We start from the raw sequence: 22687 nt of genomic DNA, 5'->3' as shown, positions 1-22687 counted from the left end.
ACGCATAAATCATTTATATAGACATGCAGGAAAAGAACCACATTCTGGACCCAACCCGGGTCACCTTCCCGGAGGACCAACATTAAAACTCCTCAGCTTTCTCTGATTGGCTGTTTTTGCAGCACGCTGCAGTGTTAGCATCAGCTAGTTGTATTTTTACTGACTCACTGTTACAGCTGTGTCGTTAATGAATGTTAGTGCAGTGACGGGTGGATTTCTTTTGTTGTAGGGACACTTTGGGTTTCATGTTCATGTTGTCAAAGATTGAAAGATAAACTTTATGAGATCTGGAGGACATAAATAAAATATATGGATGTTTGTCTGCTGCGGGCTTCCGTAGTCTATTTGAAACTGTTGAAGTATGTAAAATGTATATGATGATGAAATGTTGACAGTATGTGTTGATGTGAGTGAAATGTTTGAATAAATCAGATTATAATGAGAGTTTACAAAGTTTAACAGAGTTGGATTATTGAAGCATCCTCAGCAGACAGCAGTGAGCCAACATGGCCTTAATATCTGCTCCTTGTTGTTCAAGTGTAAAATGACGTCACTGGAACAAAGCATCAGCTTGTTTCTATAAGCTGCAGACATGTGAAGTGGGATGCTTTTATTTTGAAGAGTTAAAGTGGAAGTCTCGCGCGGGTTGATGTGTGTTTGACTCTTATGTGGATTGTCTCTCTCTCTTCTTCTTCTCTCTCTCTCTCTCCATCCCGCAGCAGGTTGATGTGACCCCGACACAACCAGATGCAAGGACCCCCATCTGGGCTGAACCGAACCGTAGTGAGCCGAACAAAGCCGAGCAGGCTAGAGGGTCCCCGAGCCGAGCCGAGCCGAGGAGAGCCGCGCGGGGGTCAGCCTGCGGCTCCGTGTGATCAGCGGGGACTCTGCAGCTCTGTGTCCGTCTGAATGGAGGCTCCGGGCGGCCCGAGGCGGAGCATCGTGTCGCTGCTGGCTCTGCTGCTGTGCTGCTCCGCCGCCCAGGGACACGCCGAGAGGGTGAGTGAACACACCCCACAGGTGCCTTAATGTCAGAGAGCAGGTGAACAGGTGAGTGACAAGCAAAGGTGACTTTATTGCAATCACTCAGCTGCTGTCTCACAGTCTGTCACCATGGCAACAGAGGGACAGGTGTGTGTCTCAGTGACAGTGTTACACCTGCATCAGTATCTTATTATTAAAAAGACCATTATAGTTATATTTACTATGAATGGTGTCCTGCAGGTAAGTCCCCCCCCCCCCTTAATGTCAGATATCAGTCAACAGGACAGATTTATTCTCGGGTCAGACATCGTTTATTTGAGGTTCATTTTATTACAGCAGCAGAACTGACAGAACTGAACTTTCAACAACAGGCTGAGAGGTGGACTCGGTGTATGTGACTTCCTGTGCTTCTGCGCCCACCCTCTAGTGGACACTCCAGGAACTGCATGTTGTAGCGCTTCTTCATTTTTCCACATTAACTTTGAAGTTTTTTTTTCTAACATGCTCGATCACATTGATCTCTGTCTCTCTGTGTCGTGATCTTTTATGGTTTTAAAAGAAGAATGCAGAAATGCTGAGCGGATACAAGGTCCACCCGTCCAGGTGTGGTTAACACTGTGCGTCACCTGACCACGCCTGTTAGCTACGTTCATGTCCTCATACTTCAGCTTTGTTCTCACGCTGGCTGATCGTCTCCATCTGAACAGGACGTGAAACATGGCGTCGTGGTCAGGTGAAACATGGCGTCGTGGTCAGGTGAAACATGGCGTCGTGGTCAGGTGAAACATGGCGTCGTGGTCTGTCAGGTGAAACATGGCGTCGTGGTCAGGTGAAACATGGCGTCGTGGTCTGTCAGGTGAAACATGGCGTCGTGGTCAGGTGAAACATGGCGTCGTGGTCAGGTGAAACATGGCGTCGTGGTCAGGTGAAACATGGCGTCGTGGTCAGGTGAAACATGGCGTCGTGGTCAGCAGCTGTTCGTGTTTTATCAGCAGCTTGATCCCAACATTTCTGCCTGCTTGTTTCTGCGGAAATAAAAGAATGTAATGAGAATGTCAGACAGGAAATAAAAGCTGTCCGTGTGTCCATCTATGTGTGTGAGTGTGTGTGTGTGTGTGTGTGTGTGTGTGTGTGTGTGTGAGTGTGTGTGTGTGTGTGTGTGTGTGTGTGTGTGTGTGCAGTCAGTCAGACAGTCTGGTCTCTGTCTGTTGTTTTAGTTTGTCTGTTTTAGGTTTTGGCCTTTTGTCCTGATCTGATGTTATTACTGACCCAAATGCACACACGCACACACACACACGTACACACACACACACACACACACACACACACACACACACACACAGAAACACACTTATCTGATCTGCTGAGATAAAAGAAGTCATCGTCCTGACTGAAGCTGATGAACAGTGACCAGTTGTTGCTCCCGCTGCTTTTAAGTGTGTATGAATGGGATCAGATCCTTCTGAAGGTCACACAGGTCACACAGGTCACACAGGTCACACAGCGGCCTCGACCATCAGTGTGTGAATGTGTGTGTGTGACCTTCAGAGTAAAAGAGCTTTAAGTTAAAATGACTTTTAACATAGAGCTCTATGGAGACTGACTCACTGCAGGAGACAGACTCTAGTGGACACTGGAGGAACTGCAGCTGTAAAGTTGGACATTTTAACATAGAGCTCTATGGAGACTGACTCACTGCAGGAGACAGACTCTAGTGGACACTGGAGGAACTGCAGCTGTAAAGATGGACATTTTAACATAGAGCTCTATGGAGACTGACTCACTGCAGGAGACAGACTCTAGTGGACACTGGAGGAACTGCAGCTGTCCTTTTTTATTTTGGACCTTCACAGAGACGTCTTTTAAGGTCATGAGGACGAGGAACCTGAGAGATGAGTTTAGTTCAGACGCTGCAGGTTTGTGTGAAACCTGTCTGTTAACCAATTGTAGAACATTACCCAGCATGCCCTGCTGTGGGACGTGTCTGGGCATCAGGCGTCCTTTGGGATGTGAGACAGGAATGAAGATAAGACGACATCAGACCTTCATCAGGCTGTCTGTGAATCGGAGTGTCTGCAGGTTCAGGTTATCACACAGGAAGGACTGTTACACCTGTAGGATACATGAAGGTGTTTGGGTTTAAACCCACGGAAAAATGTCCGACTGATAAAGATATCGTAAAAAAACACGCCGCAGTCGAAGTCTGACGCCGGGTTCAGCCCGATATGAACTTCACAGTTTTGTCCCTTCAGGGGCTCCGTACATTAACCACCTGACTGAAGAAACAGCTTCTGTAATCATGTCACAGAAAGTGTCCTGCTATCAAACTGTTTGCTTCAATACATGAAACTCCTGCTTTGTTGTCCCCTCACTCTGCAGGTCTGTCACTGCAGCGGGAAGTCCCTCTGTCACTGTGACGGCGTCAAAGGCCAAAAGGTGAGCACAACTCAACATGCTACAGGTGAGACCGCAGTCAGACATGTTCATACAGATGCTGCCTGCATTCAAATCAAAGACACAAAACTGTTTTATTTCAGCGTTAGCGTAGCTGGTGGGAGGAAGCGCTCTGATGAGCTGTTCAGAGGTTTTATTCATCTCCATCTCTCGACACAGGTTCAAAGTCCCTTGAGTCGTCTCCAGCGCCATTTTTAACTTTTTATCAGACGTTATTCTCGATGAGTATGTGACTTATAAAACAATTAGTTTGTGTCTGCGGTGTGAAAATGATCTTCTCATATCACAATAACGGACTACGCCCACCCGCTGGCAGAGAGAATGTGGGGATTGACTGTGGACTTTGGTCTTTGAGGTAACATGAGGCGATGTCACCGTCGACCTTTACTATAAAAAATCCACGCTGATCCTGTATCTGATCATGTCTATAAACCCCTCTATTTCAGAACAGGCTGTTTCTGTGTCTGTAGCTTTAAATATGTAAATGAGCTGTCTGACCACGCCCCCTCTCTGGAGGGGCTCAGGTGTACTCGGGTTTCGGAATGACTACAGTCGGTCTTACGTTTGATGATATTAGAGTCACCTGTCGTCTGAGAGAAGATGGTGGACGGTGAGGACAGTTTGTGTTCCTCGTCTGCTGCCCTCCAGTGGTGTCCTGCTGTCACTGCAGACAACTTTTAACAGGTGATTCTGCTGATTGTGTTTACCAGACTCAGAGTCTAAAATGACTCTAATGTTCTGATCTGTAAACGAGACAGTGATTTTATTCATGTATGTTTCATGTGACGTGCACACACTTCCAAAAACAGAATGTTAACAGCAAAAACTACAACGAGTTTGAAAATCTAAAACGCAGACGCCAATAAAACAGAGAGGAGAAAAATCACACAAATGTCAACAACAAAAAAACATGTTTGAAAACCAAAACATGCGGTGGAGTCTGAAATCTTTGTGCGGTGTATCCCAGGTGTGCCGTCTGAGACCACCCAGGTATGAACTCTGTGATCTCCGTTGTTTTCAGCAGCAGAATAAAGGCCGGTTCCTCTCTGCTGAACATGAAACGACCGTGTTTTTCGCTTCGGAGCCTGAATGCACCTGGACCACAGCCAGGATGTATGTGCACCTGACATCACCTGAGTGTGGACACCAGGTGATCTGATCTCTTTTACATGTCGTGAGACCCTCCTCTGTTTTTATCTTCTGCAGGGTGAACCTGGTTACCTTGGATACGATGGGCTTCCTGGGGTGATTGGTTACCCTGGATACGAGGGCTACCAGGGCTTACCTGGAGACAAGGTAACAACCTTAAAACTGAACACGGCTCGCATGTTTTTATTATCAATATTTTGTTTGTTTCAGTCTTAAACCTCCACCACCAAAACAGACAACAAGAACTTACATAGACATGTTTTATCTGACTGTCTTTCTTGGATTATCTGTGATCACTTTAGATGCCTGTAAAAACTGGAAATGTTTGTTTCTGGACTCCATCAGAGATATGATTCCAGGATCTGACCTTGAGACGGAGCAGAGAGAAGGAGAACATGATGCTCAAGTTAGCTAGCTTTTAGCTGTTAGCTGTCAGCTGCTGACTTCTGTTTTTAGTGAAACAGCCGATCAGTTGTGTTTTTTATCTTCCTGGACAAACTGAGAGGAACTTTGGTTCCTTTAGAGCTTACTTGATGAAATGATGACTTCAGAAGGATTCAGATTTCGTCTGAATAAATCCGACCGAGCAGACAGCGGGTGATTACTGCTGCTGTAAAGACACAAAACAGAGAAAAAAATGTCATTCTGCTGTCTCCAGTGGAAAGACCCACAGCCATAACCTCCACCCTCCATCAACCTGAAGAGGGCGCTGTTTGATCTTTACTGCTGCTCTCATCAGAGTTTGTGAGATTTTAAATTGACTGTCTTTTGTTCTCAGGGGGATCCAGGACCTGGAGGGACTCCAGGACTGAAAGGTTCACGAGTAAGACAGAAAACTACAACAACACCAGAGACTTAATTCAGCAGAAGTTGTGCATATATATATTAATATATTGACTGGAAACACATGAAGTCATCATGGAAATCTGTACAGCCAGTCACAGACTCTTTTTTATTTCCAGGGTCTTTCAGGAAAACCAGGTTTCCCAGGATCTCCAGGACTTCCTGTAAGAAGCGTGAACACATGACTCAGTTTAGATCGACATTCTGTACTCAGAATGGAAATAATTTAATGCTAATTTAGACAGAATACTCAGGTCTGACTCTATGGACAGATTTACCACTATACAGCATTTCTGTTTCATTAGGGACTCCCTGGACATGAAGGACCCCTCGGCCGACCAGGACTCCCAGGATGCAACGGGACAAAGGTAGATCTCATTTCTTGCACACTGGGTCCTCATTGGGTCTGCACCTGTGCTCTGCCTCTGGTCACTTCCTGTCAGCACCTGTGCTCTGCCTCTGGTCACTTCCTGTTAGCACCTGTGCTCTGCCTCTGGTCACTTCCTGTTAGCACCTGTGCTCTGCCTCTGGTTACTTCCTGTTAGCACCTGTGCTCTGCCTCTGGTCACTTCCTGTTAGCACCTGTGCTCTGCCTCTGGTTACTTCCTGTTAGCACCTGTGCTTTGCCTCTGGTCACTCATTCAATCAAACAGTTGAACAGTGGCTGATGTGCTGATTGTTGTCTTAAAGGGGGATGTTGGTTACCCAGGGTACTCCGGGGATCCTGGATCTGTTGGAATCCCAGTAAGTCCTACCTTTGTCTTTGATTGGACACAATGGAGACTTTCTCTTTGACTGACAGTGAAGAAGGGAGTAATGCTGCTAGTTAATAAACTTTGGCAACCCTAATTCTAAGAAGTAATAAAGCTTTTTCTGTCATTGTGATTCAGGGTCGACCCGGACTGCGAGGCCCAAAGGTAAGAGGACACACCTGAACACAAACTGTCTTTATTAACCTGGAATACTTTGTTAAAGGTTTTAGACATCATTTATGCTCATTTATTTATGTGACATATTTTAGCTTTTATTATGTAAGACATAGCACAGCAGCTGGATACAAATAATGCTAACAGGAAAACATGTTCCGCTTAATAAAACCATGGTCTATCAAGGAAACCCCGTAGGAACATTTCAGAAGCTTTTATAGGGATGATTGTAAAATTAGAAACGTCACTCCTCATATAAATCACTTTTATTGAATCTCCTGCCTCGTCTTCTTCTTATAATGTTGCCTTTTCTCTCCAGCAGCGCCACAGTGTTTATTTCTGAGGCTTCTTTCTCTGTTTCTGTTTTCAGGGACACACATACTACTTCCCAACAAGTAGGGAAATCAAGGGAGCACCAGGACCACAAGGACCAGATGGAATAAATGTGAGCTCATTTATTCATAAAAAGTTATAAATGTATTGTTAGACTTTTGATTTGCTGGTTTCAAGTGAATTCTGATTGGCTGTTTGTGTTGCAGGGGCCGAATGGAAATCCAGGTGTACCAGGTCTGCCAGGACCACCTGGATCTGCTGGACTTCCTGTACGCCTCAGACCTGAACTGTTCAACTTTATTTACAGGTTTAAGGAATATGAAATGGTTTGATGTATGATGATTCTTTTCTTTTTATTCAGGGAAGCTCAGGGTTGCCGGGTCTGCCTGGAGAGAAGGTCAGTGACTTACAGGCTGATCTGAAAATAGTTGGCTTTGTTTAGCAGTTAATTAACAGTTTGTTTTGTAGAGGTTCATGGTTTACTGAATATCATACTTGCTTCAAGCTAATATCTTCTTTTCACAAGTCACCGTCTGTGTGCAGAATCTATCGTCTCTGCTTCTAAGTTAACAACTTCATTTCAGCAGGAAGGATCTTTCTTGCTCGGGTATCTTGTCAGTGCAGGTAAGTTTCCTGTGACCTCAGTCTGTGTATTTGGTCCTGATGATGTTTTGGTTTCAGGGTCAGGAGGGTCCTAGTCCAGTGATACCTGGTCCCCGAGGACAGAGGGTGAGCTCACTGATCTGGATTTCTTTTCTGAAGTGAATTCATAGATTATAAATATTTATAACAGGAATGTAAATGTTTCTAACCCCTGTCACCACCGTCATCTTCATCCTCATCCTCATCATCACTATCATCAGATTTATTTGGTTTCCAGGGTAACCGCGGCCCACCTGGGATCCCTGGACAGAAAGGAATCAAGCTGTATATAGAGGGACCCACAGAGCTGAAGGTCTGTCCGTGTTTGTGTGTCCGTTCCCCAGTTTGACTCCCATGAGTGACTTTAGGTTGTCCTGTTTCAGGGGGAACCAGGGGAAGTCGGAGAGAAAGGCTGTCGTGGACCTTTTGTGAGTTCAAACTTATCTGACAGTCTGACACAGAAGACCTTAACGATGATTGCTGGGATTGACTCCGGCTCATCAAAGTGTGCGTTTGTTTTCTTCTGCAGGGTGTGCCAGGGAAACTCGGGGTTAAAGGGCAGAAGGGCGAGCAAGGAGATCCGGGCACACTTGTAAGAAAACTACAATAAAATGCATCTATGAGAAGAATCAGAAATTTATAATTTTATTGCATCAGGTGGTTTTGATTGGGACCAGGTCCGGGTCTGATGTCTGGTTTTGTGTTTCAGGGTAAACCTGGAAAGGATGGCGTGATCGGAGAGCTTGGATTACCGGTAATACGCTAAATTAGCATGACTTAATAAAACTGTCTGATATTAGCTTATCAATGTGCTTCATTGAATGTACAAGCTGAAGCAGGATCTAAACAGTGTTCCTGTTCCTGGCCAGTCAGATGATGTCAGCACAGTAAAGTTGTAAAGACTGTAAAGAGTGATCACTGATTCTGGGCTTCGTGTCTGCAGGGAGACCCAGGGGATCGGGGGTATCTTGGCCCTCCAGGTATTGAAGGAGCCAGGGTGAGTACCATGTCAGGTAAACGTTGTTTTACTGCAGTATGACACTCAGTGCTGCATTATCATTTGTCTTTAATGTGTGCTCTGTAGGGTGAGACAGGTGATCTGGGTTTTCCAGGTCTCCCAGGAGAGGTGAGTCTGAAGCAAATCAGGAAGGAAGGCCAGTTTCAGAAAAAAAACCAAAAAAAAAACCGGAGCAAACAGTGGATGTGTGACATGTGTTTGTGTTGTTCGTTCATCAGACAGTCTGGAGTTACAGATTCCTGAAGGGCCAGCCTGGGGCACTGGGGACTCGTGGACCCCCGGGATTCCCCGGGCAACAAGGTTGGATACACATCAACATGAGGAGTTAAAGGCATTCATCTTTTCATTATTTGTAACTTATTTAACTAAGAATCTTCTGTTCTTGTCCTGTTTTAGGAATAATTGGGTTTCCAGGACTGCAGGGCGAGCCAGGTACGCTCAAACTGTTGTTGAGGGCTAATCGTCAGAGTTTATTATATGTAATGTATTTTATTGGACTGGTCTTTGTGGTCATTTTATAAAGGATGAGGGTGCCACATTGGGGTCCCTCTGGACCCTTTGTCAACACTTATCAAAGAGTTCAGAAGGACTGGAACATTGTATTGTTTTGCAATAAGAAGTAATGCTGCATTCAGGATTTTCTTAAGTTACAGTATATCTCCTATGCACATACCTGAAGGAGCAGATGAATGTGCTGACACTAGACTAACACAATTGGTTAATTCCAATTTAGTCAAAGAATGACGGTTACAAACATATTTAGGCAAATCTTACCTAGACTGTATTTGCCAATTATAAACCAACTTTGAAGAAAGATTGCTCTTCCTCTCTTGAGGCCTGGCTCCCACTGGTCCACCGGGTCCCCAAGGGCCACAAGGCTCAACTGGAACAAAAGGAGATCCAGGAGAGCCAGGACCCTTCATCATAGGACCCCCAGGGAAGAACGGTGTCCCAGGAGGTGTTGGCATTGATGGTGAACCAGGAGAACCTGGAATACCAGGTGATGTTCTGCCTCGTGTGTTAAATGGTATGAGACTTTAACTTGCTCTTCACTCTGTATTCTGAGCAATGTTGGAAACATTTTATTAAACATTTACAAAATTTAGGAAAATGTGAACAAATTACAACCAGAAGACCTTCTGTTCTGCGTTTTTTTAATAGTTGTGGAGTCCCTCAGGGAGGCATCATCGGGCCCCTTATCTTTTTAAGAAACTCTTTGAAGATTAAAAATGAAGGCCTAAAGAATAATGGCAGAAATCCCATTAAACAGGAAAGCAAGAGGAAGTTGAGAGAAATGTTTTAAAGTATATACCAAGTTCAAACCTGTTTTGTCACACTGATCTGAGTATGCTCACAATGACACACTGACAATGATTGGAACAGATGCTACCAACTGTCTAACAACAGATCCAACTCCGTCTGATTTCACTCTCGTCTTCTATCAGATTTCCTGCCGGGAGATGTTGGTCCTCCTGGAGCTAAAGGTCTGAAGGGCCTGACGGGATTTCCTGGAATCAGAGGGGAAGAAGGGGAGACGGGTGAGTGTGCTGGAGAAAAGGATTATTAGGATGTTACATGACAGGACATGAATGATACAGAAGCACAGAGAGGTCATGAATCTACACTCTGACTGAGATCATACAGTAACCACTCCAAAGGTTTAAACTGTAGATTTCCTATGAAGGTTTGAAATGGGATTGTAAAGAACACAATGCCTCTGTCAATCTCTTTGCATTGCTTTGTGTCCGGAAGTTGCTCTTTGAGTAAACATGCCTGTGAGGAGCCAAGATGTCCGCATATCGTATAAATATACTTAGAAAGCAAAACAAAACGATACAATACGCTTCGACACATTGTGGTGTTCACTATAACAACTGATTGATTGGTGTTTTTCAGGTGAGAAGGGGGACCTGTGCTTTAGCTGCTCTCCTATACCAGGCCCTCCTGCACCTCCAGGTAGACCAGGAGAGCCAGGGGAAGACGGACTGCCAGGTAAAACTGTTTGTCTGAGACATTGATCCCTGGATCAGCAGCGGAACAGCTAGATGACAGACTTCTTCTCATTTATGAAGTTCTGTTATAAAGTCAAAGTTCTTCATTTTCTTTAAGTTGTTTTGAAGTCAAGGAAACGGTCTAAAGGTAATCAGGGATTAGAATAAATTGAGTACAGGTTCCCCTGCACCCTGCAGTGTCCAGACCAGCAGACAGCAGCTAATCTACACTCACCTGTGTCCTCTGTGATGTCATTCTGTGTCCAGGTTCTGCTGGTGTCCCTGGACCCAAAGGTAACAACGGAGTCATAGGTATTGGAGGACCACCTGGTTCACAGGTCAGCTCACTTAATCAATGTTTCTATGTCTCATACAGGTTTTGTGTTTGGTTCTGAATTACTTGTGCCCTCTCTGCACTAACCTGTCCACTATATCACAGCTGTGTATCTATAGTACAGTGTTGTTCTGTTTTAATCCCATCTCATAGAGAGATTATTAATACTGCTGTAGATAGTAGATGAGTACAAGCATAACACATTTCAAAAGTTCAGAATATGCTTCAGTTTGATCTTCTCTTAAATATAATTAACAAATGATGGTTTCCCCCAGGGCCCCTTTGGTAGCCCTGGCCTCCAGGGCTCTGCAGGACCTGTCGGTGAACCTGGAATCATGTGGAGGGTGGGGCAGAGTGGTGAGGATGGGGAGCCTGGGGAGCCAGGACCACCAGGTATTGAGGGGGCTGATGGAGTTCCAGGAGCTACAGGACCAAAAGGTGCTCTGGGACAGAAAGGAGACCCGGTGAGTATTAGATACGACTGGGAACATCTGTCACCAGTCCAGGGTGGCTTTTTTGTGTTGGGGGTTGATATAATCTTGTTGCTGCTGTTATCTTGTTTTTGAGCCAGAAGTGACCATATTAAAAGGGGGGGGGGGCTTGAGAGAAGAGCAAAGGATGTGTTGATGGCTATTACTAGCACTAGCTTATTAAGCAAAGACCAGAGAGATCCACAACGAGTTTAAACTTGTCTAATACGTAGATGATGTTCTGTTGTTTCTCTGTGGTGCTGCCTTCAGGGTCCTCTGGGGGAAAAAGGTGAGAGGGGCCCATTGGGTGAAACTGGAACCACAGGGCTGTTAGGGCAGGTAGGACCTCCAGGACCACCTGGGATAGGGGCTCCAGGACCACCGGGTCCGAAAGGCAATGTTGGAGTTCTGGGACCACGAGGAGATCCTGGAAAACCAGGTGAGATAGTCAGAACTGCAGGTTGGTTTCAAGTCTATCAAGTGTCCCAGAGCAGGAAGAAAATGAAGACGGCACAGTACACGTGTCTCAAAATGAATCTGTCTTTCTGTTCAGGAGAGAAAGGTTCTCCGGGTGAAATCAAGACGTATCCCGGACAGCCAGGACAAAAAGGAGAGAAAGGTCTTCCAGGAAACCCCGGCCCTGAGGGTGGGACAGCTTTATGTGACTTTATTCACATAAAGCACATATTCTTTATTCAGAGTTGTCTCTGGTTGAGCTTATCTGGACACCTGCATGTTTACCTGCTGACTCACCTGTTGTTTCTACTGCTCTCAGGTGTGACGGGACCTCATGGTGTTCCAGGATTTACTGGTCCAAAGGGAGAAACAGGAGATAAAGGATTTTCAGTCCAGGGGCCTCCAGGCTTCCCAGGGGTCAAAGGTCAGGTCTATGAATAGTTTTTAGAAGGTTACAAAGAAATTAAACATCATTAATAGCATTATATATTTTTTGGTCTGGACCAGGAAACAAGGGTGTTCCAGGAGGACCAGGTTTACCAAGTCTTGGTATTAAGGGACGAGCAGGACCATCAGGCCCCCCAGGGATGCCAGGCTCCAAGGTAATGTGGACTGAAAGAGCGAGATCGATCTTTAGTCCAGTTTAGATGAAATGGATCAAAGTAATATTAACTGTAGCTCAACATAACTGCAATGTAAATGTTCATGGACTTGGACTCTGACTGTTACAAATACCCAGAGCGTTCTGCATAAACAGGTCAATCTACTTCCTGTTTGGAGTTAGATGATAACAAGTCCTGTCCTTTCAGCGGTCTAGGTTTGGTGGTTTACAATCTTCTTTGTGGTCTCTGCTCACAGGGGGACAGGGGGATTGGTTTTCCAGGTCAGCAGGGTCGCTCAGGCCCCCTAGGAGAAGATGGCACAGTGGGGCCACAAGGAGACCCTGGACTTCAAGGGTCAACTGGGGCTCCAGGGGCTCCAGGACAAGATGGACCTTCAGGACCAAAAGGTAAACCGGAGACCTGCTGTAATGGAGCCACGCGTTAGTTCAGGTGGAATGTGGTAGTCCTGCCTGCAAGTGGCCATCAGTTGATCTGAGGACCGCCCCAATGCCAACTAATCGTCTTCATACTCTGACAACAAGGCAGCTGATTTAAACCATCCTGCCTTTCCCTCCTCTTGCATCACATCCACTCTACGGTGAAATCCTCCCTCCACCAGCTTCAGTCAGCACACTTTATATTCTTGGATGAATCGTTTGCTTGTTATGTCTGCAAGATGTATGTTCAGGTTGTGTTCTGCATGTCCCCATGAGAGAACTGAAAGGTTTACAAGCTGCACTGATCCTGCTGAGAGTGGAACCAACAGTACACACCAGAAGTACAATAAATGTTTAAAACCATGAGGAGAGTATTCCTGACTGAAATAGTACTTATGTGTGTGTGTGTGTGTGGGGGGGGGGGGAGTAAGATCCCGTCTGCCAAGAATCTGCCTGAATAAATCAATCCAAGAGACAACAACAACAACAACAGTGAATGTCAACACACAAATGAAATCTATGTGGCTTTCAGGTCGTAGAGGTCTGGATGGTATACAGGGTCCTGTCGGTCCTGTTGGAGAGTGTTTCCCTGGAGCCCCCGGTCCTGAAGGAGAGCGTGGATTTATGGGTGTCATTGGATTCACAGGTACCGACCTCACAGCTGCTGACAGTAGAGTTCCCATCATGCTCCAGGAGTCACCAGTAAAGTGTAAGAAGTATAAATCCGACCCCTGGCTTCTCTCGGTCTCACTGCATTTTATCTACAGGGTACCGGGGCACAAAGGGTTCCAAGGGCGACCCTGGGCTGCCAGGCGTCGGAGCCCTTGGCTCTCAAGGGCCATATGGGGCCCCAGGGTTTGATGGAGCTCCAGGGCCAGCAGGAGAAGTTGGACTGAAGGGCTTGAGGGGGTCCGATGGAGAGCAAGGAAGTCCAGGTAAGGAGGCGTGTCCACACCTGCTCTCACTGCTTTATGTGTCCATATTTATAAAACAGTTTAATCATTGATCAATGATAAAAACTATGATTATTAATATCCACAGCACCACCCTGGAACCACAAACAAGAGTCAGAATAAATCTCAATATTATCTTTGAATATTGTTAACATTTGATAAATATCACAACGGAGGGTGTGTCTCTACTTTCACCCTCTCAACCAGCAGCCTTTGCACTCTTAACAGTTCTTTGTTTCTGCCCTGAAATCATCCAATCAGAATCTCCCTCAGCATCAGCTGTACTCAGTGAGTTAGCCAATGTTAGCATGCTAACATCTTTCAGAATGTGACCCTGTTTGTCCATCCCAGAGTAGAGTTAGAATCCACCCAGTGTGTGAACAGTCAATGTGTTGTGCTCACAAAGTTAAGTAATACCCATGTGTGTTGTAGGTATCAGAGGGGACGTGGGACCTCCTGGAGCGCCTGGGAGTCCAGGGGAGGATGGAAAACCAGGAGAGACCGGTCGAATAGGACCGAAAGGTTTCATCAATCAATCATTCAATCAATCAATCAGTCAGTGACCAGCCAATCAGTCATCTAACAGTCTGTGACCTGTCCGGCTCTCAGGTGAGGACGGTGTGGATGGGGTTGAGGGTCCTCAGGGGCCTGTCGGGCCTCAAGGAGACCGGGGAGCACCAGGACCAAAAGGAATCCAAACGTCTGTGGTGGTCTACGGAGACCCTGGAGAGCCAGGAGAAGCTGGTACTGCTGCAGGACTGACCCTCAGCTGAGCCTTTCCAAAATTTTCCTCCGTGTTCTGATGTCATTTAGACTTCTGTTGTCTCCATCAGGGCCCCAAGGTTTCACTGGTTTGAAGGGAGAGAGGGGCCCCACGGGCCCTCCGGGCCCAGATGGAAGCGATGGTAGATCTGGAAACCCCGGACCACAGGGTGAGCAGAACTGACCTGAACCTGGCTGAATCTAATCTTCAAGTGTCAGACTGAGAACCTGAAAGAGACGTTTTAGTTTGGAGTGCTGAGATTGTTTTTCACAGACGAGTCTTTTCCTCAGTATGTGATCGATGTCTGTTTGTGCCTGACAGGACCGACAGGAGAACCCGGCAGTAATGGACAGAACGGTCTTCCTGGTCCTCTTGGACTTACTGGTGCCCCAGGAGTGATGGGGACTCCAGGTAATGTCCGCCTCACACAAACTGGATCACTTCAAACATTTGAAAAAGGCTCAGAGACAGAGCTGAGGACACAAGCTTTAATTCACAGACTACTGGAGCAAGTCCACGTCCCCTGCTGGTCTCTAGACAGCTCTTTGAATAATAAGCTACAATGCCTCTCTGCCAACAGCTGCTTTTAATGTGAACGCTGCTTCACCTGATGTGATATTTGGTGTTTTCAGAGTCTTCATGGTGTCTTAACGAGTTGAATCTATTAACATTGTTCTGGTTGATTTTTTTTTATTCCAGTTCATGTTCACTTCAGTTCAGGGATTGAATGGTGCAGTGGATTTATTCAGATGCACTTGACCATCTTATTTTCTGAAGTGATCAAACAGTTAATTCTTTTAAAAACGTATTTAAATACTTTTAAATCTGTGCGAACGTTAGACTTAGGTCTGCAGCACAGAAACCCTTGAACAGTAGCAAGATGTCCGGGTGTTTCTGTCCAGGCTGCAAAGGTGAGAAAGGATCTACAGGACCATGTGGATCACCCGGTTTAAATGGAGAACCAGGACCAGAAGGGTCAAAAGGCCCTAACGGAGAACCAAGCCCGCCTGGACCAGGATCCAAAGGATTTCCAGGAGAGAAGGTATCACATGTTCTCAGAGAAACACAGATGTTCCTCCCCGTATCCCCGTTCTCCAATGTTATTGGAGAACGTCTGAACAGGTTAAGGTGGGAGATTACTGACAAAGGAATCCTAAACTGTCCAGCAGATAATGTTGGAGGTATTAAAGGGATCTGTGTAATGTTATCGCTATACACCCGCCTGTTATAATGAATGTAAAAGATGATGTTACAGTGCTTTAACCCCTGTGCTGTAATCACCGTATGCAGATGATGTTCTGCTTTATGTGATTCATCGTCTGTCTTTATTTCTCTCTCAATAAGCTGAAATGGTCTGAAAAGGATTTCATTTTTCTCAAACCACAAAGCCTCTCTTAGCTTCATTTGCTTCCTTTTCATTCCTAGGGGAATGCAGGGTGTCCTGGTCCTGAAGGCCCAAAGGGGACCCCAGGGGACTTGGGAATCCCTGGTCCCACAGGAGTATGTGGTCCCTGTGGTCCTAAAGGGGAGAAAGGACCAGCAGGATGCAGAGGTCTGATTCAAAGTTTCTCAAAGTTTCTCTTCATCTTTTTAGAACCTGAACATTTTGTATCCTGGGATAGAAAAACATTGGACAATCAAAAGTCTGAGCTGTAGCCAGAGATGCTGTTAGCATATATATATATATATATATATATATATATATATATATATATATATATATATATATATATATACATCTGTCTGCTCCTCAGATAACACACCACTTACTGTGTCAGTCAGCTTTTTCCCAGCTCAGAGTAACTTTGTCTCTGAAAAAGATCCAAAACAAGCCAAAAGAGTTTATTAGTGTTCAACGCTGAGCTGAGGTCACGGCAGCTCTTTGATTTCTGAGGGTGAACAGTCACCAGAGACTAGCTCTCTTTATCTGTCTGTCTCAGGTCCTCCGGGGGCTCCTGGTGAAAAGAGCCGTGAAGGACCTCCTGGAAATACTGGCCCTCCAGGACCCACAGGCCTCACAGGTATGTCTTCTCAGTTCACTCCTATCGAGTCCTGAACTTTCATCTGGTGGTCACTGATGTCTGACTGCTTCCAACTGTCTGATGACTGTCCTCATTCATGGTGATTATCTTCATTTTCAGGAAACAGAGGGCCTCCTGGAGATCCTGGTCCAGCTGGTCTCAGAGGAAACCAGGGACAGGATGGGATACCTGGACCTCCTGGAGAAAAAGGAGCCATGGGAGGTAAGAGACCCTGATGGATTTTATCTGGTTTGACAGTGACATGTGTGAGTGTTTTTGTTCATAACCGAGCCTGGTACTGGGCTGTTCTTCTCCTGATTATTTTCAACAGCTCCTGGGATCGGGCCCCAGGGCCTGGAGGGAAAGAAAGGTCCACCTGGTGAGTCTTCATGTGTTTAAATGTGTTGAGATGAATATCATACCTCAAGAATAATCAATGAAACATTTCCTCTGGTCTCCTCAGGGTGTGCTGGGGAGCAGGGTCCACCTGGCCCCTGTGGGCCTCCTGGTCCCCGTGGTCTTGAAGGAGATCCAGGTTGTACTGGTCCTCCTGGACCCCCTGGTCCAGCTGGTTGTCCTGGCAAGGAGGGAGTTTGCATTGAAGGAGCCAAAGGAGAAAGTGGATTCACAGGAGGACGAGGACCCAAAGGTAATGAGGCCGTTGAGGTGTCCTGTGAAGGCTCACAATCCAACTTCTTTCACCAGGGAACCACTTTAAGGAAAGCTACATTTCTACATGAAGGACTCAAAGTTAAGGTTGATAGTTGCTGATTTAATAGAAGATAGATATATTCATTACATGATCGTATTGTTACTTGAAAATCTTTGGAGCTGTAGTCAAGCTCGTCATGGTTCCAGGAATGTCAGTCAGTCAACTCTTTGGATGGATTCTTTTGAGTCCTGTGACTTTGGTGATCCTCTGATGTTTTACATTGTGCCACTGTCAGGTCAACCTTTTAATGTGTCCATTACTTTGGTTCACTCGTTACATTTTGTTAAATAATCACATTTCTGTCCTCAGGTTCGAATGGCTGCCGGGGTCCTCCAGGTCCTCCAGGTCCTGGTTTTAAAGGAGAAAAGGGAAACAAAGGAGCAACAGGAAACTCAGGACCACCTGGTTTTCTTGGTGAACCTGGACAACAAGGCAGGCGGGTCAGTTCATCACATAATTATTCATATTTATTCAAATGTTTGACTGACTCTTTAGGCTCCCGGTATCCATTTTATCATTCAAACTTCATTGGTTAATCCCTGAATGTTTATTTCAAAGGAGCCCATTGGCTGCTGTTTTGGTCTGCAGGAATCCTTACTACAACTGTACGCTCAGAATAAAACTCAGAGTCTTTCAGTGGACTGTGTATTTTATTACTCTTTATTAGTCATTATTATCCCAAAATAGTTTTTTGAAAACAGAGCCGAGGTTAAATACACTTGATTAACCCTATCATAACCTGAGAGAGAATATTTAGTACTGTTGTTTAATTGACAGGGTGAAGACAGACCACCTGGACCACCTGGACAGAAAGGCCAGATGGGGTGCACAGGTGTACCAGGACCCATCGGTAAGAACTGAAGTCTGTGAACAAGTACACAGACGAGTGCAACAAGCATAGACGTTCATCAGGCATGAGTCCACGGTCATCCTGTGAAGATCCAAAGTCTTTTTATTGACGACCATCTTTGTTGTCTCTGCAGAGCATGAAACCAAACACAGTAACCCCGACCCTTTCTGGACTGTTTTGATAGGACAGTTTAACAAAGGGCTTCATCCTCAGGTTTCATTTGTGTGTTTCAGGTCTAAAGGGGGAGGAAGGACCTCCAGGAGGCGTGGGCTTACGAGGACCTCTAGGACCACCTGGGAGGAGAGGTAACTCATTGGACTGCAGAATATCAAGTAGAAAACCGTCTGTGAAGTATAAATCTGACAGAGTGCTGCTTCCTGTGATGTCCTTCATGAATACTTACCCTGAATGTCGCCCCCCACAGGTGAGAGTGGGAAGGACGTAACCAGGGAAGTGGTGCTGTTACCAGGAGACCAAGGCATGCCCGGAGAACAGGGACTCCCAGGACAAATAGGTCCACCGGGGTCCAGAGGGAAGCCTGGAGGTCCAGGTGAGTCTGGAGGCCTTATTAGATAGAAACACAGCATCGCTTTGGACCAACAGGAACTTCTGAAAAACTGGATTTGCATAGTGCAGGTGGCCTAGTGGTAAGTTCTTGTGCCCCATGTTCTGTGTTTTTTGGCTTCAGGCTGTAAGGGCACCCAGGGCAGGGCAGGAAAACAAGGAGTGGATGGTGGACTTGGACTGAAGGGAGATCAGGGAGAACCAGGATTCCCTGGAGGAAAAGGTAAGAAATGAGATCCTGTTTGACCTGATACTGAAATGTTACTCAACAAACTCCTGTGGAGATCTCTTTCTGTTTCCTGGCTTTGGTTCATTTCTTGAATATTTCATGTGATCCTGCCGGACGATGACAGCTTGACTCTGTGTTCACAGGTCCCGAAGGTTTCCGAGGTCCGGTTGGCGCTAAGGGTCCTCGAGGTTGGCCGGGTTCCATCAGAGAGGCCCCGGAGCACGACGGCTTCCTGTTTACAAGACACAGCCAGGAACTCTTCATCCCAGAATGCCCTGCAGGATCAGCTCAAGTCTACATCGGATACTCACTGCTGTTCATCAACGGGAACAACCGAGCTCACGGACAGGACCTGGGTACCTTAGGGAGTTGTCTCCCTCGTTTCACCACCATGCCCTTCTTGTTCTGCGGCACCGACAGGACCTGTCGCTACGCCGCACGCAACGACTACTCCTACTGGCTGTCCACTGACGAAACACTGCCGAGTAGCATGCCCTTCATCTCCGGGGACTCACTGAAGAACTACATCAGCCGGTAACACACACACACACACACACACACACACACACACACCTAATTAACAGGATTTGTTTATGTGTGTGTAAAGGAGTCATCGTACAATCTCAGGTGTGATGCATGTGATTATTTCTGTTTAAAGCTGCACCGTCTGTGAAGCCAGAGCCAACGTGATCGCCGTCCACAGTCAGACCAGCTTGATCCCAAACTGTCCGTCAGGCTGGGACCCGCTCTGGTTCGGGTACTCCTTCGTCATGGTGAGCTCAGTAAGACTGGTCCGGTATCAGAGTGGATGAAGAGTGTTTGTAGTCAGGGTTTACAAAGTTCTCCGCAAAGACCTTTAAACAAAAACTGAACAACAGGCCACTTCAGATGTGACGGACTGTGAGAGGTGGTCTATCTCAGACCGCCCTGTTTGTCATCAGTGATTCCTGTTTCTGTTTCAAAGATCATTTTAAGTTTCAAGAGTTCTGTATAGGCAGCTGATAGACTGAGTTGAAAGCAGTTAGAGAGATTTGAGGAAGTGTGCTCGTCGGCTGCTGAGCGCTCACTTTGAATGAACCTGTGAACACGGATTTAAAGTGCTCGGCGTCCGGCCCGTCCTCATCGCTCTGTAGTTTAAGCGCTGGAGGTTCTGACCGTGGCTGTTGGTGCTGTTGGTCTGCAGGAAACAGGAGTCGGGGCGGAGGGATCCGGTCAGCCTCTGGCCTCTCCCGGATCGTGTCTGGAAAACTTCCGGAAGATTCCCTTCATTGAGTGTCACGGCCGAGGAACCTGCAACTACTACACCGACTCGTACAGCTACTGGCTGGCTGCTCTCAACCCCAACGACATGTTCAGGTACTGTGCACCTGTCAGGGTCCAGTCAGGTCCTGGACTCAGTTTAAAGGACACCTTCTACACGCCCACATAAACAACAGATGACGATGGTTAAAAACTGCTCCCAGGTTTGATATAAACCTACCTGCTTGTGTTAGTGATGTTCTCTCTCTCTCTCCTGTTGCTCGCCCCCCGCAGTAAACCGAAGCCTCAGACGGATGCGGGAGAATTTCCAGGCAGTCTGATTGGCCGCTGTCGTGTGTGTATGAAGAGGCTGTGAACGCCGACGCTGCTGGAGCGACTGACTGTAAATAAGAATACTACTGAGGACGACGGTGCTGCTTCACGTTACGACAACGACCTTCAGATATCAAGCATGGAGACACTGTGTTACAGAGGCGTCCAATCAGAGGGCGGCGTGCTTAACCATCAGCACGAAACATCTACTTTAGGTGTTTTTACACAGATGTAGGTTTGTTCATATTCCTGTGAGTCATGGATGTGCTAACAGTGGACGCAGCGTTCATACATACGCTGCTTTACAGTGTGATAAACATTTAAAACATGATGAACATTAACAGGAAGACGTAAAAGACATTAAACACAAAATATATTCAATGAAGTTTTCTGCTCTGAACGACCTGAACACTGAGCTGCTGCAGAAACCCTCCATGGGGGGGCTGGTCGTTACGCCTACGTCATTAAAATACAATTTTAATTTAATTAAGATCGTAAAGATGTGTCCATGCAAACCAGATGAAACTGTAGGGAAGATGAAATATATAGAAATGAATTAATATGAGGAATTAACTGAACTCATGGAAGGTAACAGTGAATTAAAACCACACATGAGCTGCAGTACCTGCAGCCGCCACACGAGGGCAGAGCCGAAGAAAAGAAAAAAAGAAAAAGCTGTAGTTTCTCCGTCGGCCACCAGATGGAGCTACGAGAGAACACATGAGATGGGAGCTCTGTAAGTGAAAGATTTCACCGCAATGCACTCTGGGTCTTGTAGTCGATTTGGCTCATTTTTCTCTTTATATTCAGTGTAAACATGAATCAGAGTGTTCACAGCGAACGATGGAAAGACGCTCTGATGTAAATATTCTGATCCTGAGAGTTGATTCGCACCGCGCGGTGTTTTCTGTGAATATGATTCAAGTTAGGCTGAATAAAGACGTTTTACATAAATCACTGTGTGTGTGTGTGTGTGTGTGTGTGTGTGTGTGTGTGTGTTTAAACAGGGAGAGACGGCTTCTGTGAGCGTTGATCTAAACGCTGATTTCATATAATTAATATAAATAATTTAAAGCGAGCGGCGACCTCCTGTGTGGCTAAACGATAAATGTTCTTGAGGTCGTGGCGTCGAGTTTAAAGTGAAGACAGTGAAGTGACTTCCTGTTTGTGACTCAGCGTGGAAACAAAAACCTCACAAGGAAGAGTGATGTCATCAACCCCCACCCCCTCCCCCTCCCCCCCTCCATGTGTGTGTATGTGTGCACTTTCCAACTGCTCCATGGTAACGCATGCTCACTGTTAATGTGTAACCACGGCAACCGTTGATTATTAGCACCTGGAAATGATCAGGAGGAAGTTTACTTTTTGTTCACTGTCAGAGGAAGAAGAGCGTCACTCACACGCCGAGGATGTGACACGACTTTATTTACAAAGCTGCAGTTCCTCGAGTGTCCACTGGAGGCTGTCAGATACACACCCATTCAACATGGTGGCAGTTTACCTGGTGCCGCCGCGTCACGTGACGCCGTTAGGCCCAAAAAGCGTTTTTCTCTCTTTCCCTGCGTTCAACAAGCTAGCGAGCAAACGTTTTAGTAAATTCATAAAATCAGAAGTTTGATTGTGCAGCAGCTGATCATGTGACCTGCATGAAGCAAACGATCAGGATGAACTTTTATTAAGGGATCAACAGCCTTTCTTCAGTCCTGTCAAAGAACCAATAAGAAGAAAGTCCCACCCCATGTGACCTCCAACGCTTTCAAACAGATTCATCAGAACAACATGTAAAGACTTTACTGTCCGTTAGCTGACGACAACGAGACGAAGAGATTAAAGACCCGTCTCTCTGTGAGTGTCCACTCCATTCGTCCAGGAGCAGACGCGTAACCTAGGCAACGACAACCGGCTGGTGACCCTTGACCTCACGTGTGTTCTGATGGATCGACCTCGGACACAGGCCATGCTGATGACCTTCTCTGGCTTTCTACGCAGCTACTGGAGGTTTTAGAAAGAAGACTGGAGCCAATCACGTGAGAGGGATCGTCTCAGTGTGTAGTGGCGAGCGAGGCGGCTGCTCGTTTGGTGAATTCAAAGTCCAGCTTTTGTATTTCGTGGTGCAAAACGTCTGAGGTGTCGATGGGCGCTACATACATGATGACACGAAGCTAACACATCAGATAAAGAACTTAAACGATCTGAACTCTGAGTGTTCCTGCTCGGAGTCGTGTGTGAGCGTCGGGGTTTCCTGATGTGTCGTCGTGTCTGCAGAACATTTCAAAGTGTTTTCCTGCTCAGTCAAAGTGTTTGTTCTCTCTAAATGTGGAGTGGGCGGCTCTCTGCTGCTTCTGCCTCTTTGTTTAATGGAGATATCAGCGAGTGCTAATGAA

General features: G+C 46.2%; 1 protein-coding gene across 3 annotated transcripts; it reads left to right on the top strand.

Annotated features, from left to right (window-relative positions):
• Positions 1–26: 26 nt before the first annotated feature.
• col4a3 (collagen, type IV, alpha 3) lies at positions 27–21247 on the top strand. 3 transcript variants are annotated; one of them, XM_079354030.1, is made up of 52 exons: positions 27–133; positions 720–999; positions 3364–3420; positions 4645–4734; positions 5366–5410; positions 5550–5594; positions 5736–5798; positions 6121–6174; positions 6321–6347; positions 6727–6801; positions 6896–6958; positions 7051–7086; positions 7371–7418; positions 7570–7644; positions 7715–7759; positions 7861–7923; positions 8041–8085; positions 8275–8328; positions 8416–8457; positions 8568–8649; positions 8746–8781; positions 9185–9349; positions 9795–9887; positions 10246–10341; positions 10608–10678; positions 10950–11138; positions 11415–11583; positions 11698–11790; positions 11920–12024; positions 12108–12202; positions 12459–12609; positions 13172–13285; positions 13407–13574; positions 14025–14114; positions 14202–14336; positions 14426–14524; positions 14677–14766; positions 15258–15397; positions 15781–15907; positions 16296–16376; positions 16497–16598; positions 16708–16755; positions 16840–17025; positions 17398–17528; positions 17866–17938; positions 18172–18243; positions 18363–18488; positions 18627–18725; positions 18875–19265; positions 19390–19504; positions 19915–20087; positions 20265–21247. In XM_079354030.1, exons 2-52 carry the CDS (start codon positions 910–912, stop codon positions 20344–20346), a joined length of 5004 nt encoding a protein of 1667 aa, XP_079210156.1. In that variant the 5' UTR covers positions 27–133; positions 720–909; the 3' UTR covers positions 20347–21247. The 3 variants fall into 3 exon arrangements, 2 of the variants coding, with proteins under 2 accessions (XP_079210156.1, XP_079210155.1); XR_013779968.1 differs by lacking the exon at positions 27–133 and having other exon boundaries at positions 616–999; positions 20265–20610; positions 20853–21247; XM_079354029.1 differs by lacking the exon at positions 27–133 and having other exon boundaries at positions 616–999.
• Positions 21248–22687: the final 1440 nt, after the last annotated feature.

Source organism: Symphodus melops (genome assembly GCF_947650265.1).
Source record: "Symphodus melops genome assembly, chromosome: 10".
Lineage (NCBI taxonomy): Eukaryota > Metazoa > Chordata > Actinopteri > Labriformes > Labridae > Symphodus > Symphodus melops.
This window is presented reverse-complemented; position numbering and strand designations above follow the sequence as displayed.

Excerpts from the sequence above, each read along its gene's own strand:
- col4a3 (XM_079354030.1), top strand. The coding sequence starts at position 910 with ATGGAGGCTCCGGGCGGCCCGAGGCGGAGCATCGTGTCGCTGCTGGCT. Across the intron at positions 6,175-6,320 it reads CTGGATCTGTTGGAATCCCA|GGTCGACCCGGACTGCGAGG; the intron begins GTAAGTCCTACC and ends ATTGTGATTCAG. Across the intron at positions 6,348-6,726 it reads CCGGACTGCGAGGCCCAAAG|GGACACACATACTACTTCCC; the intron begins GTAAGAGGACAC and ends TTCTGTTTTCAG.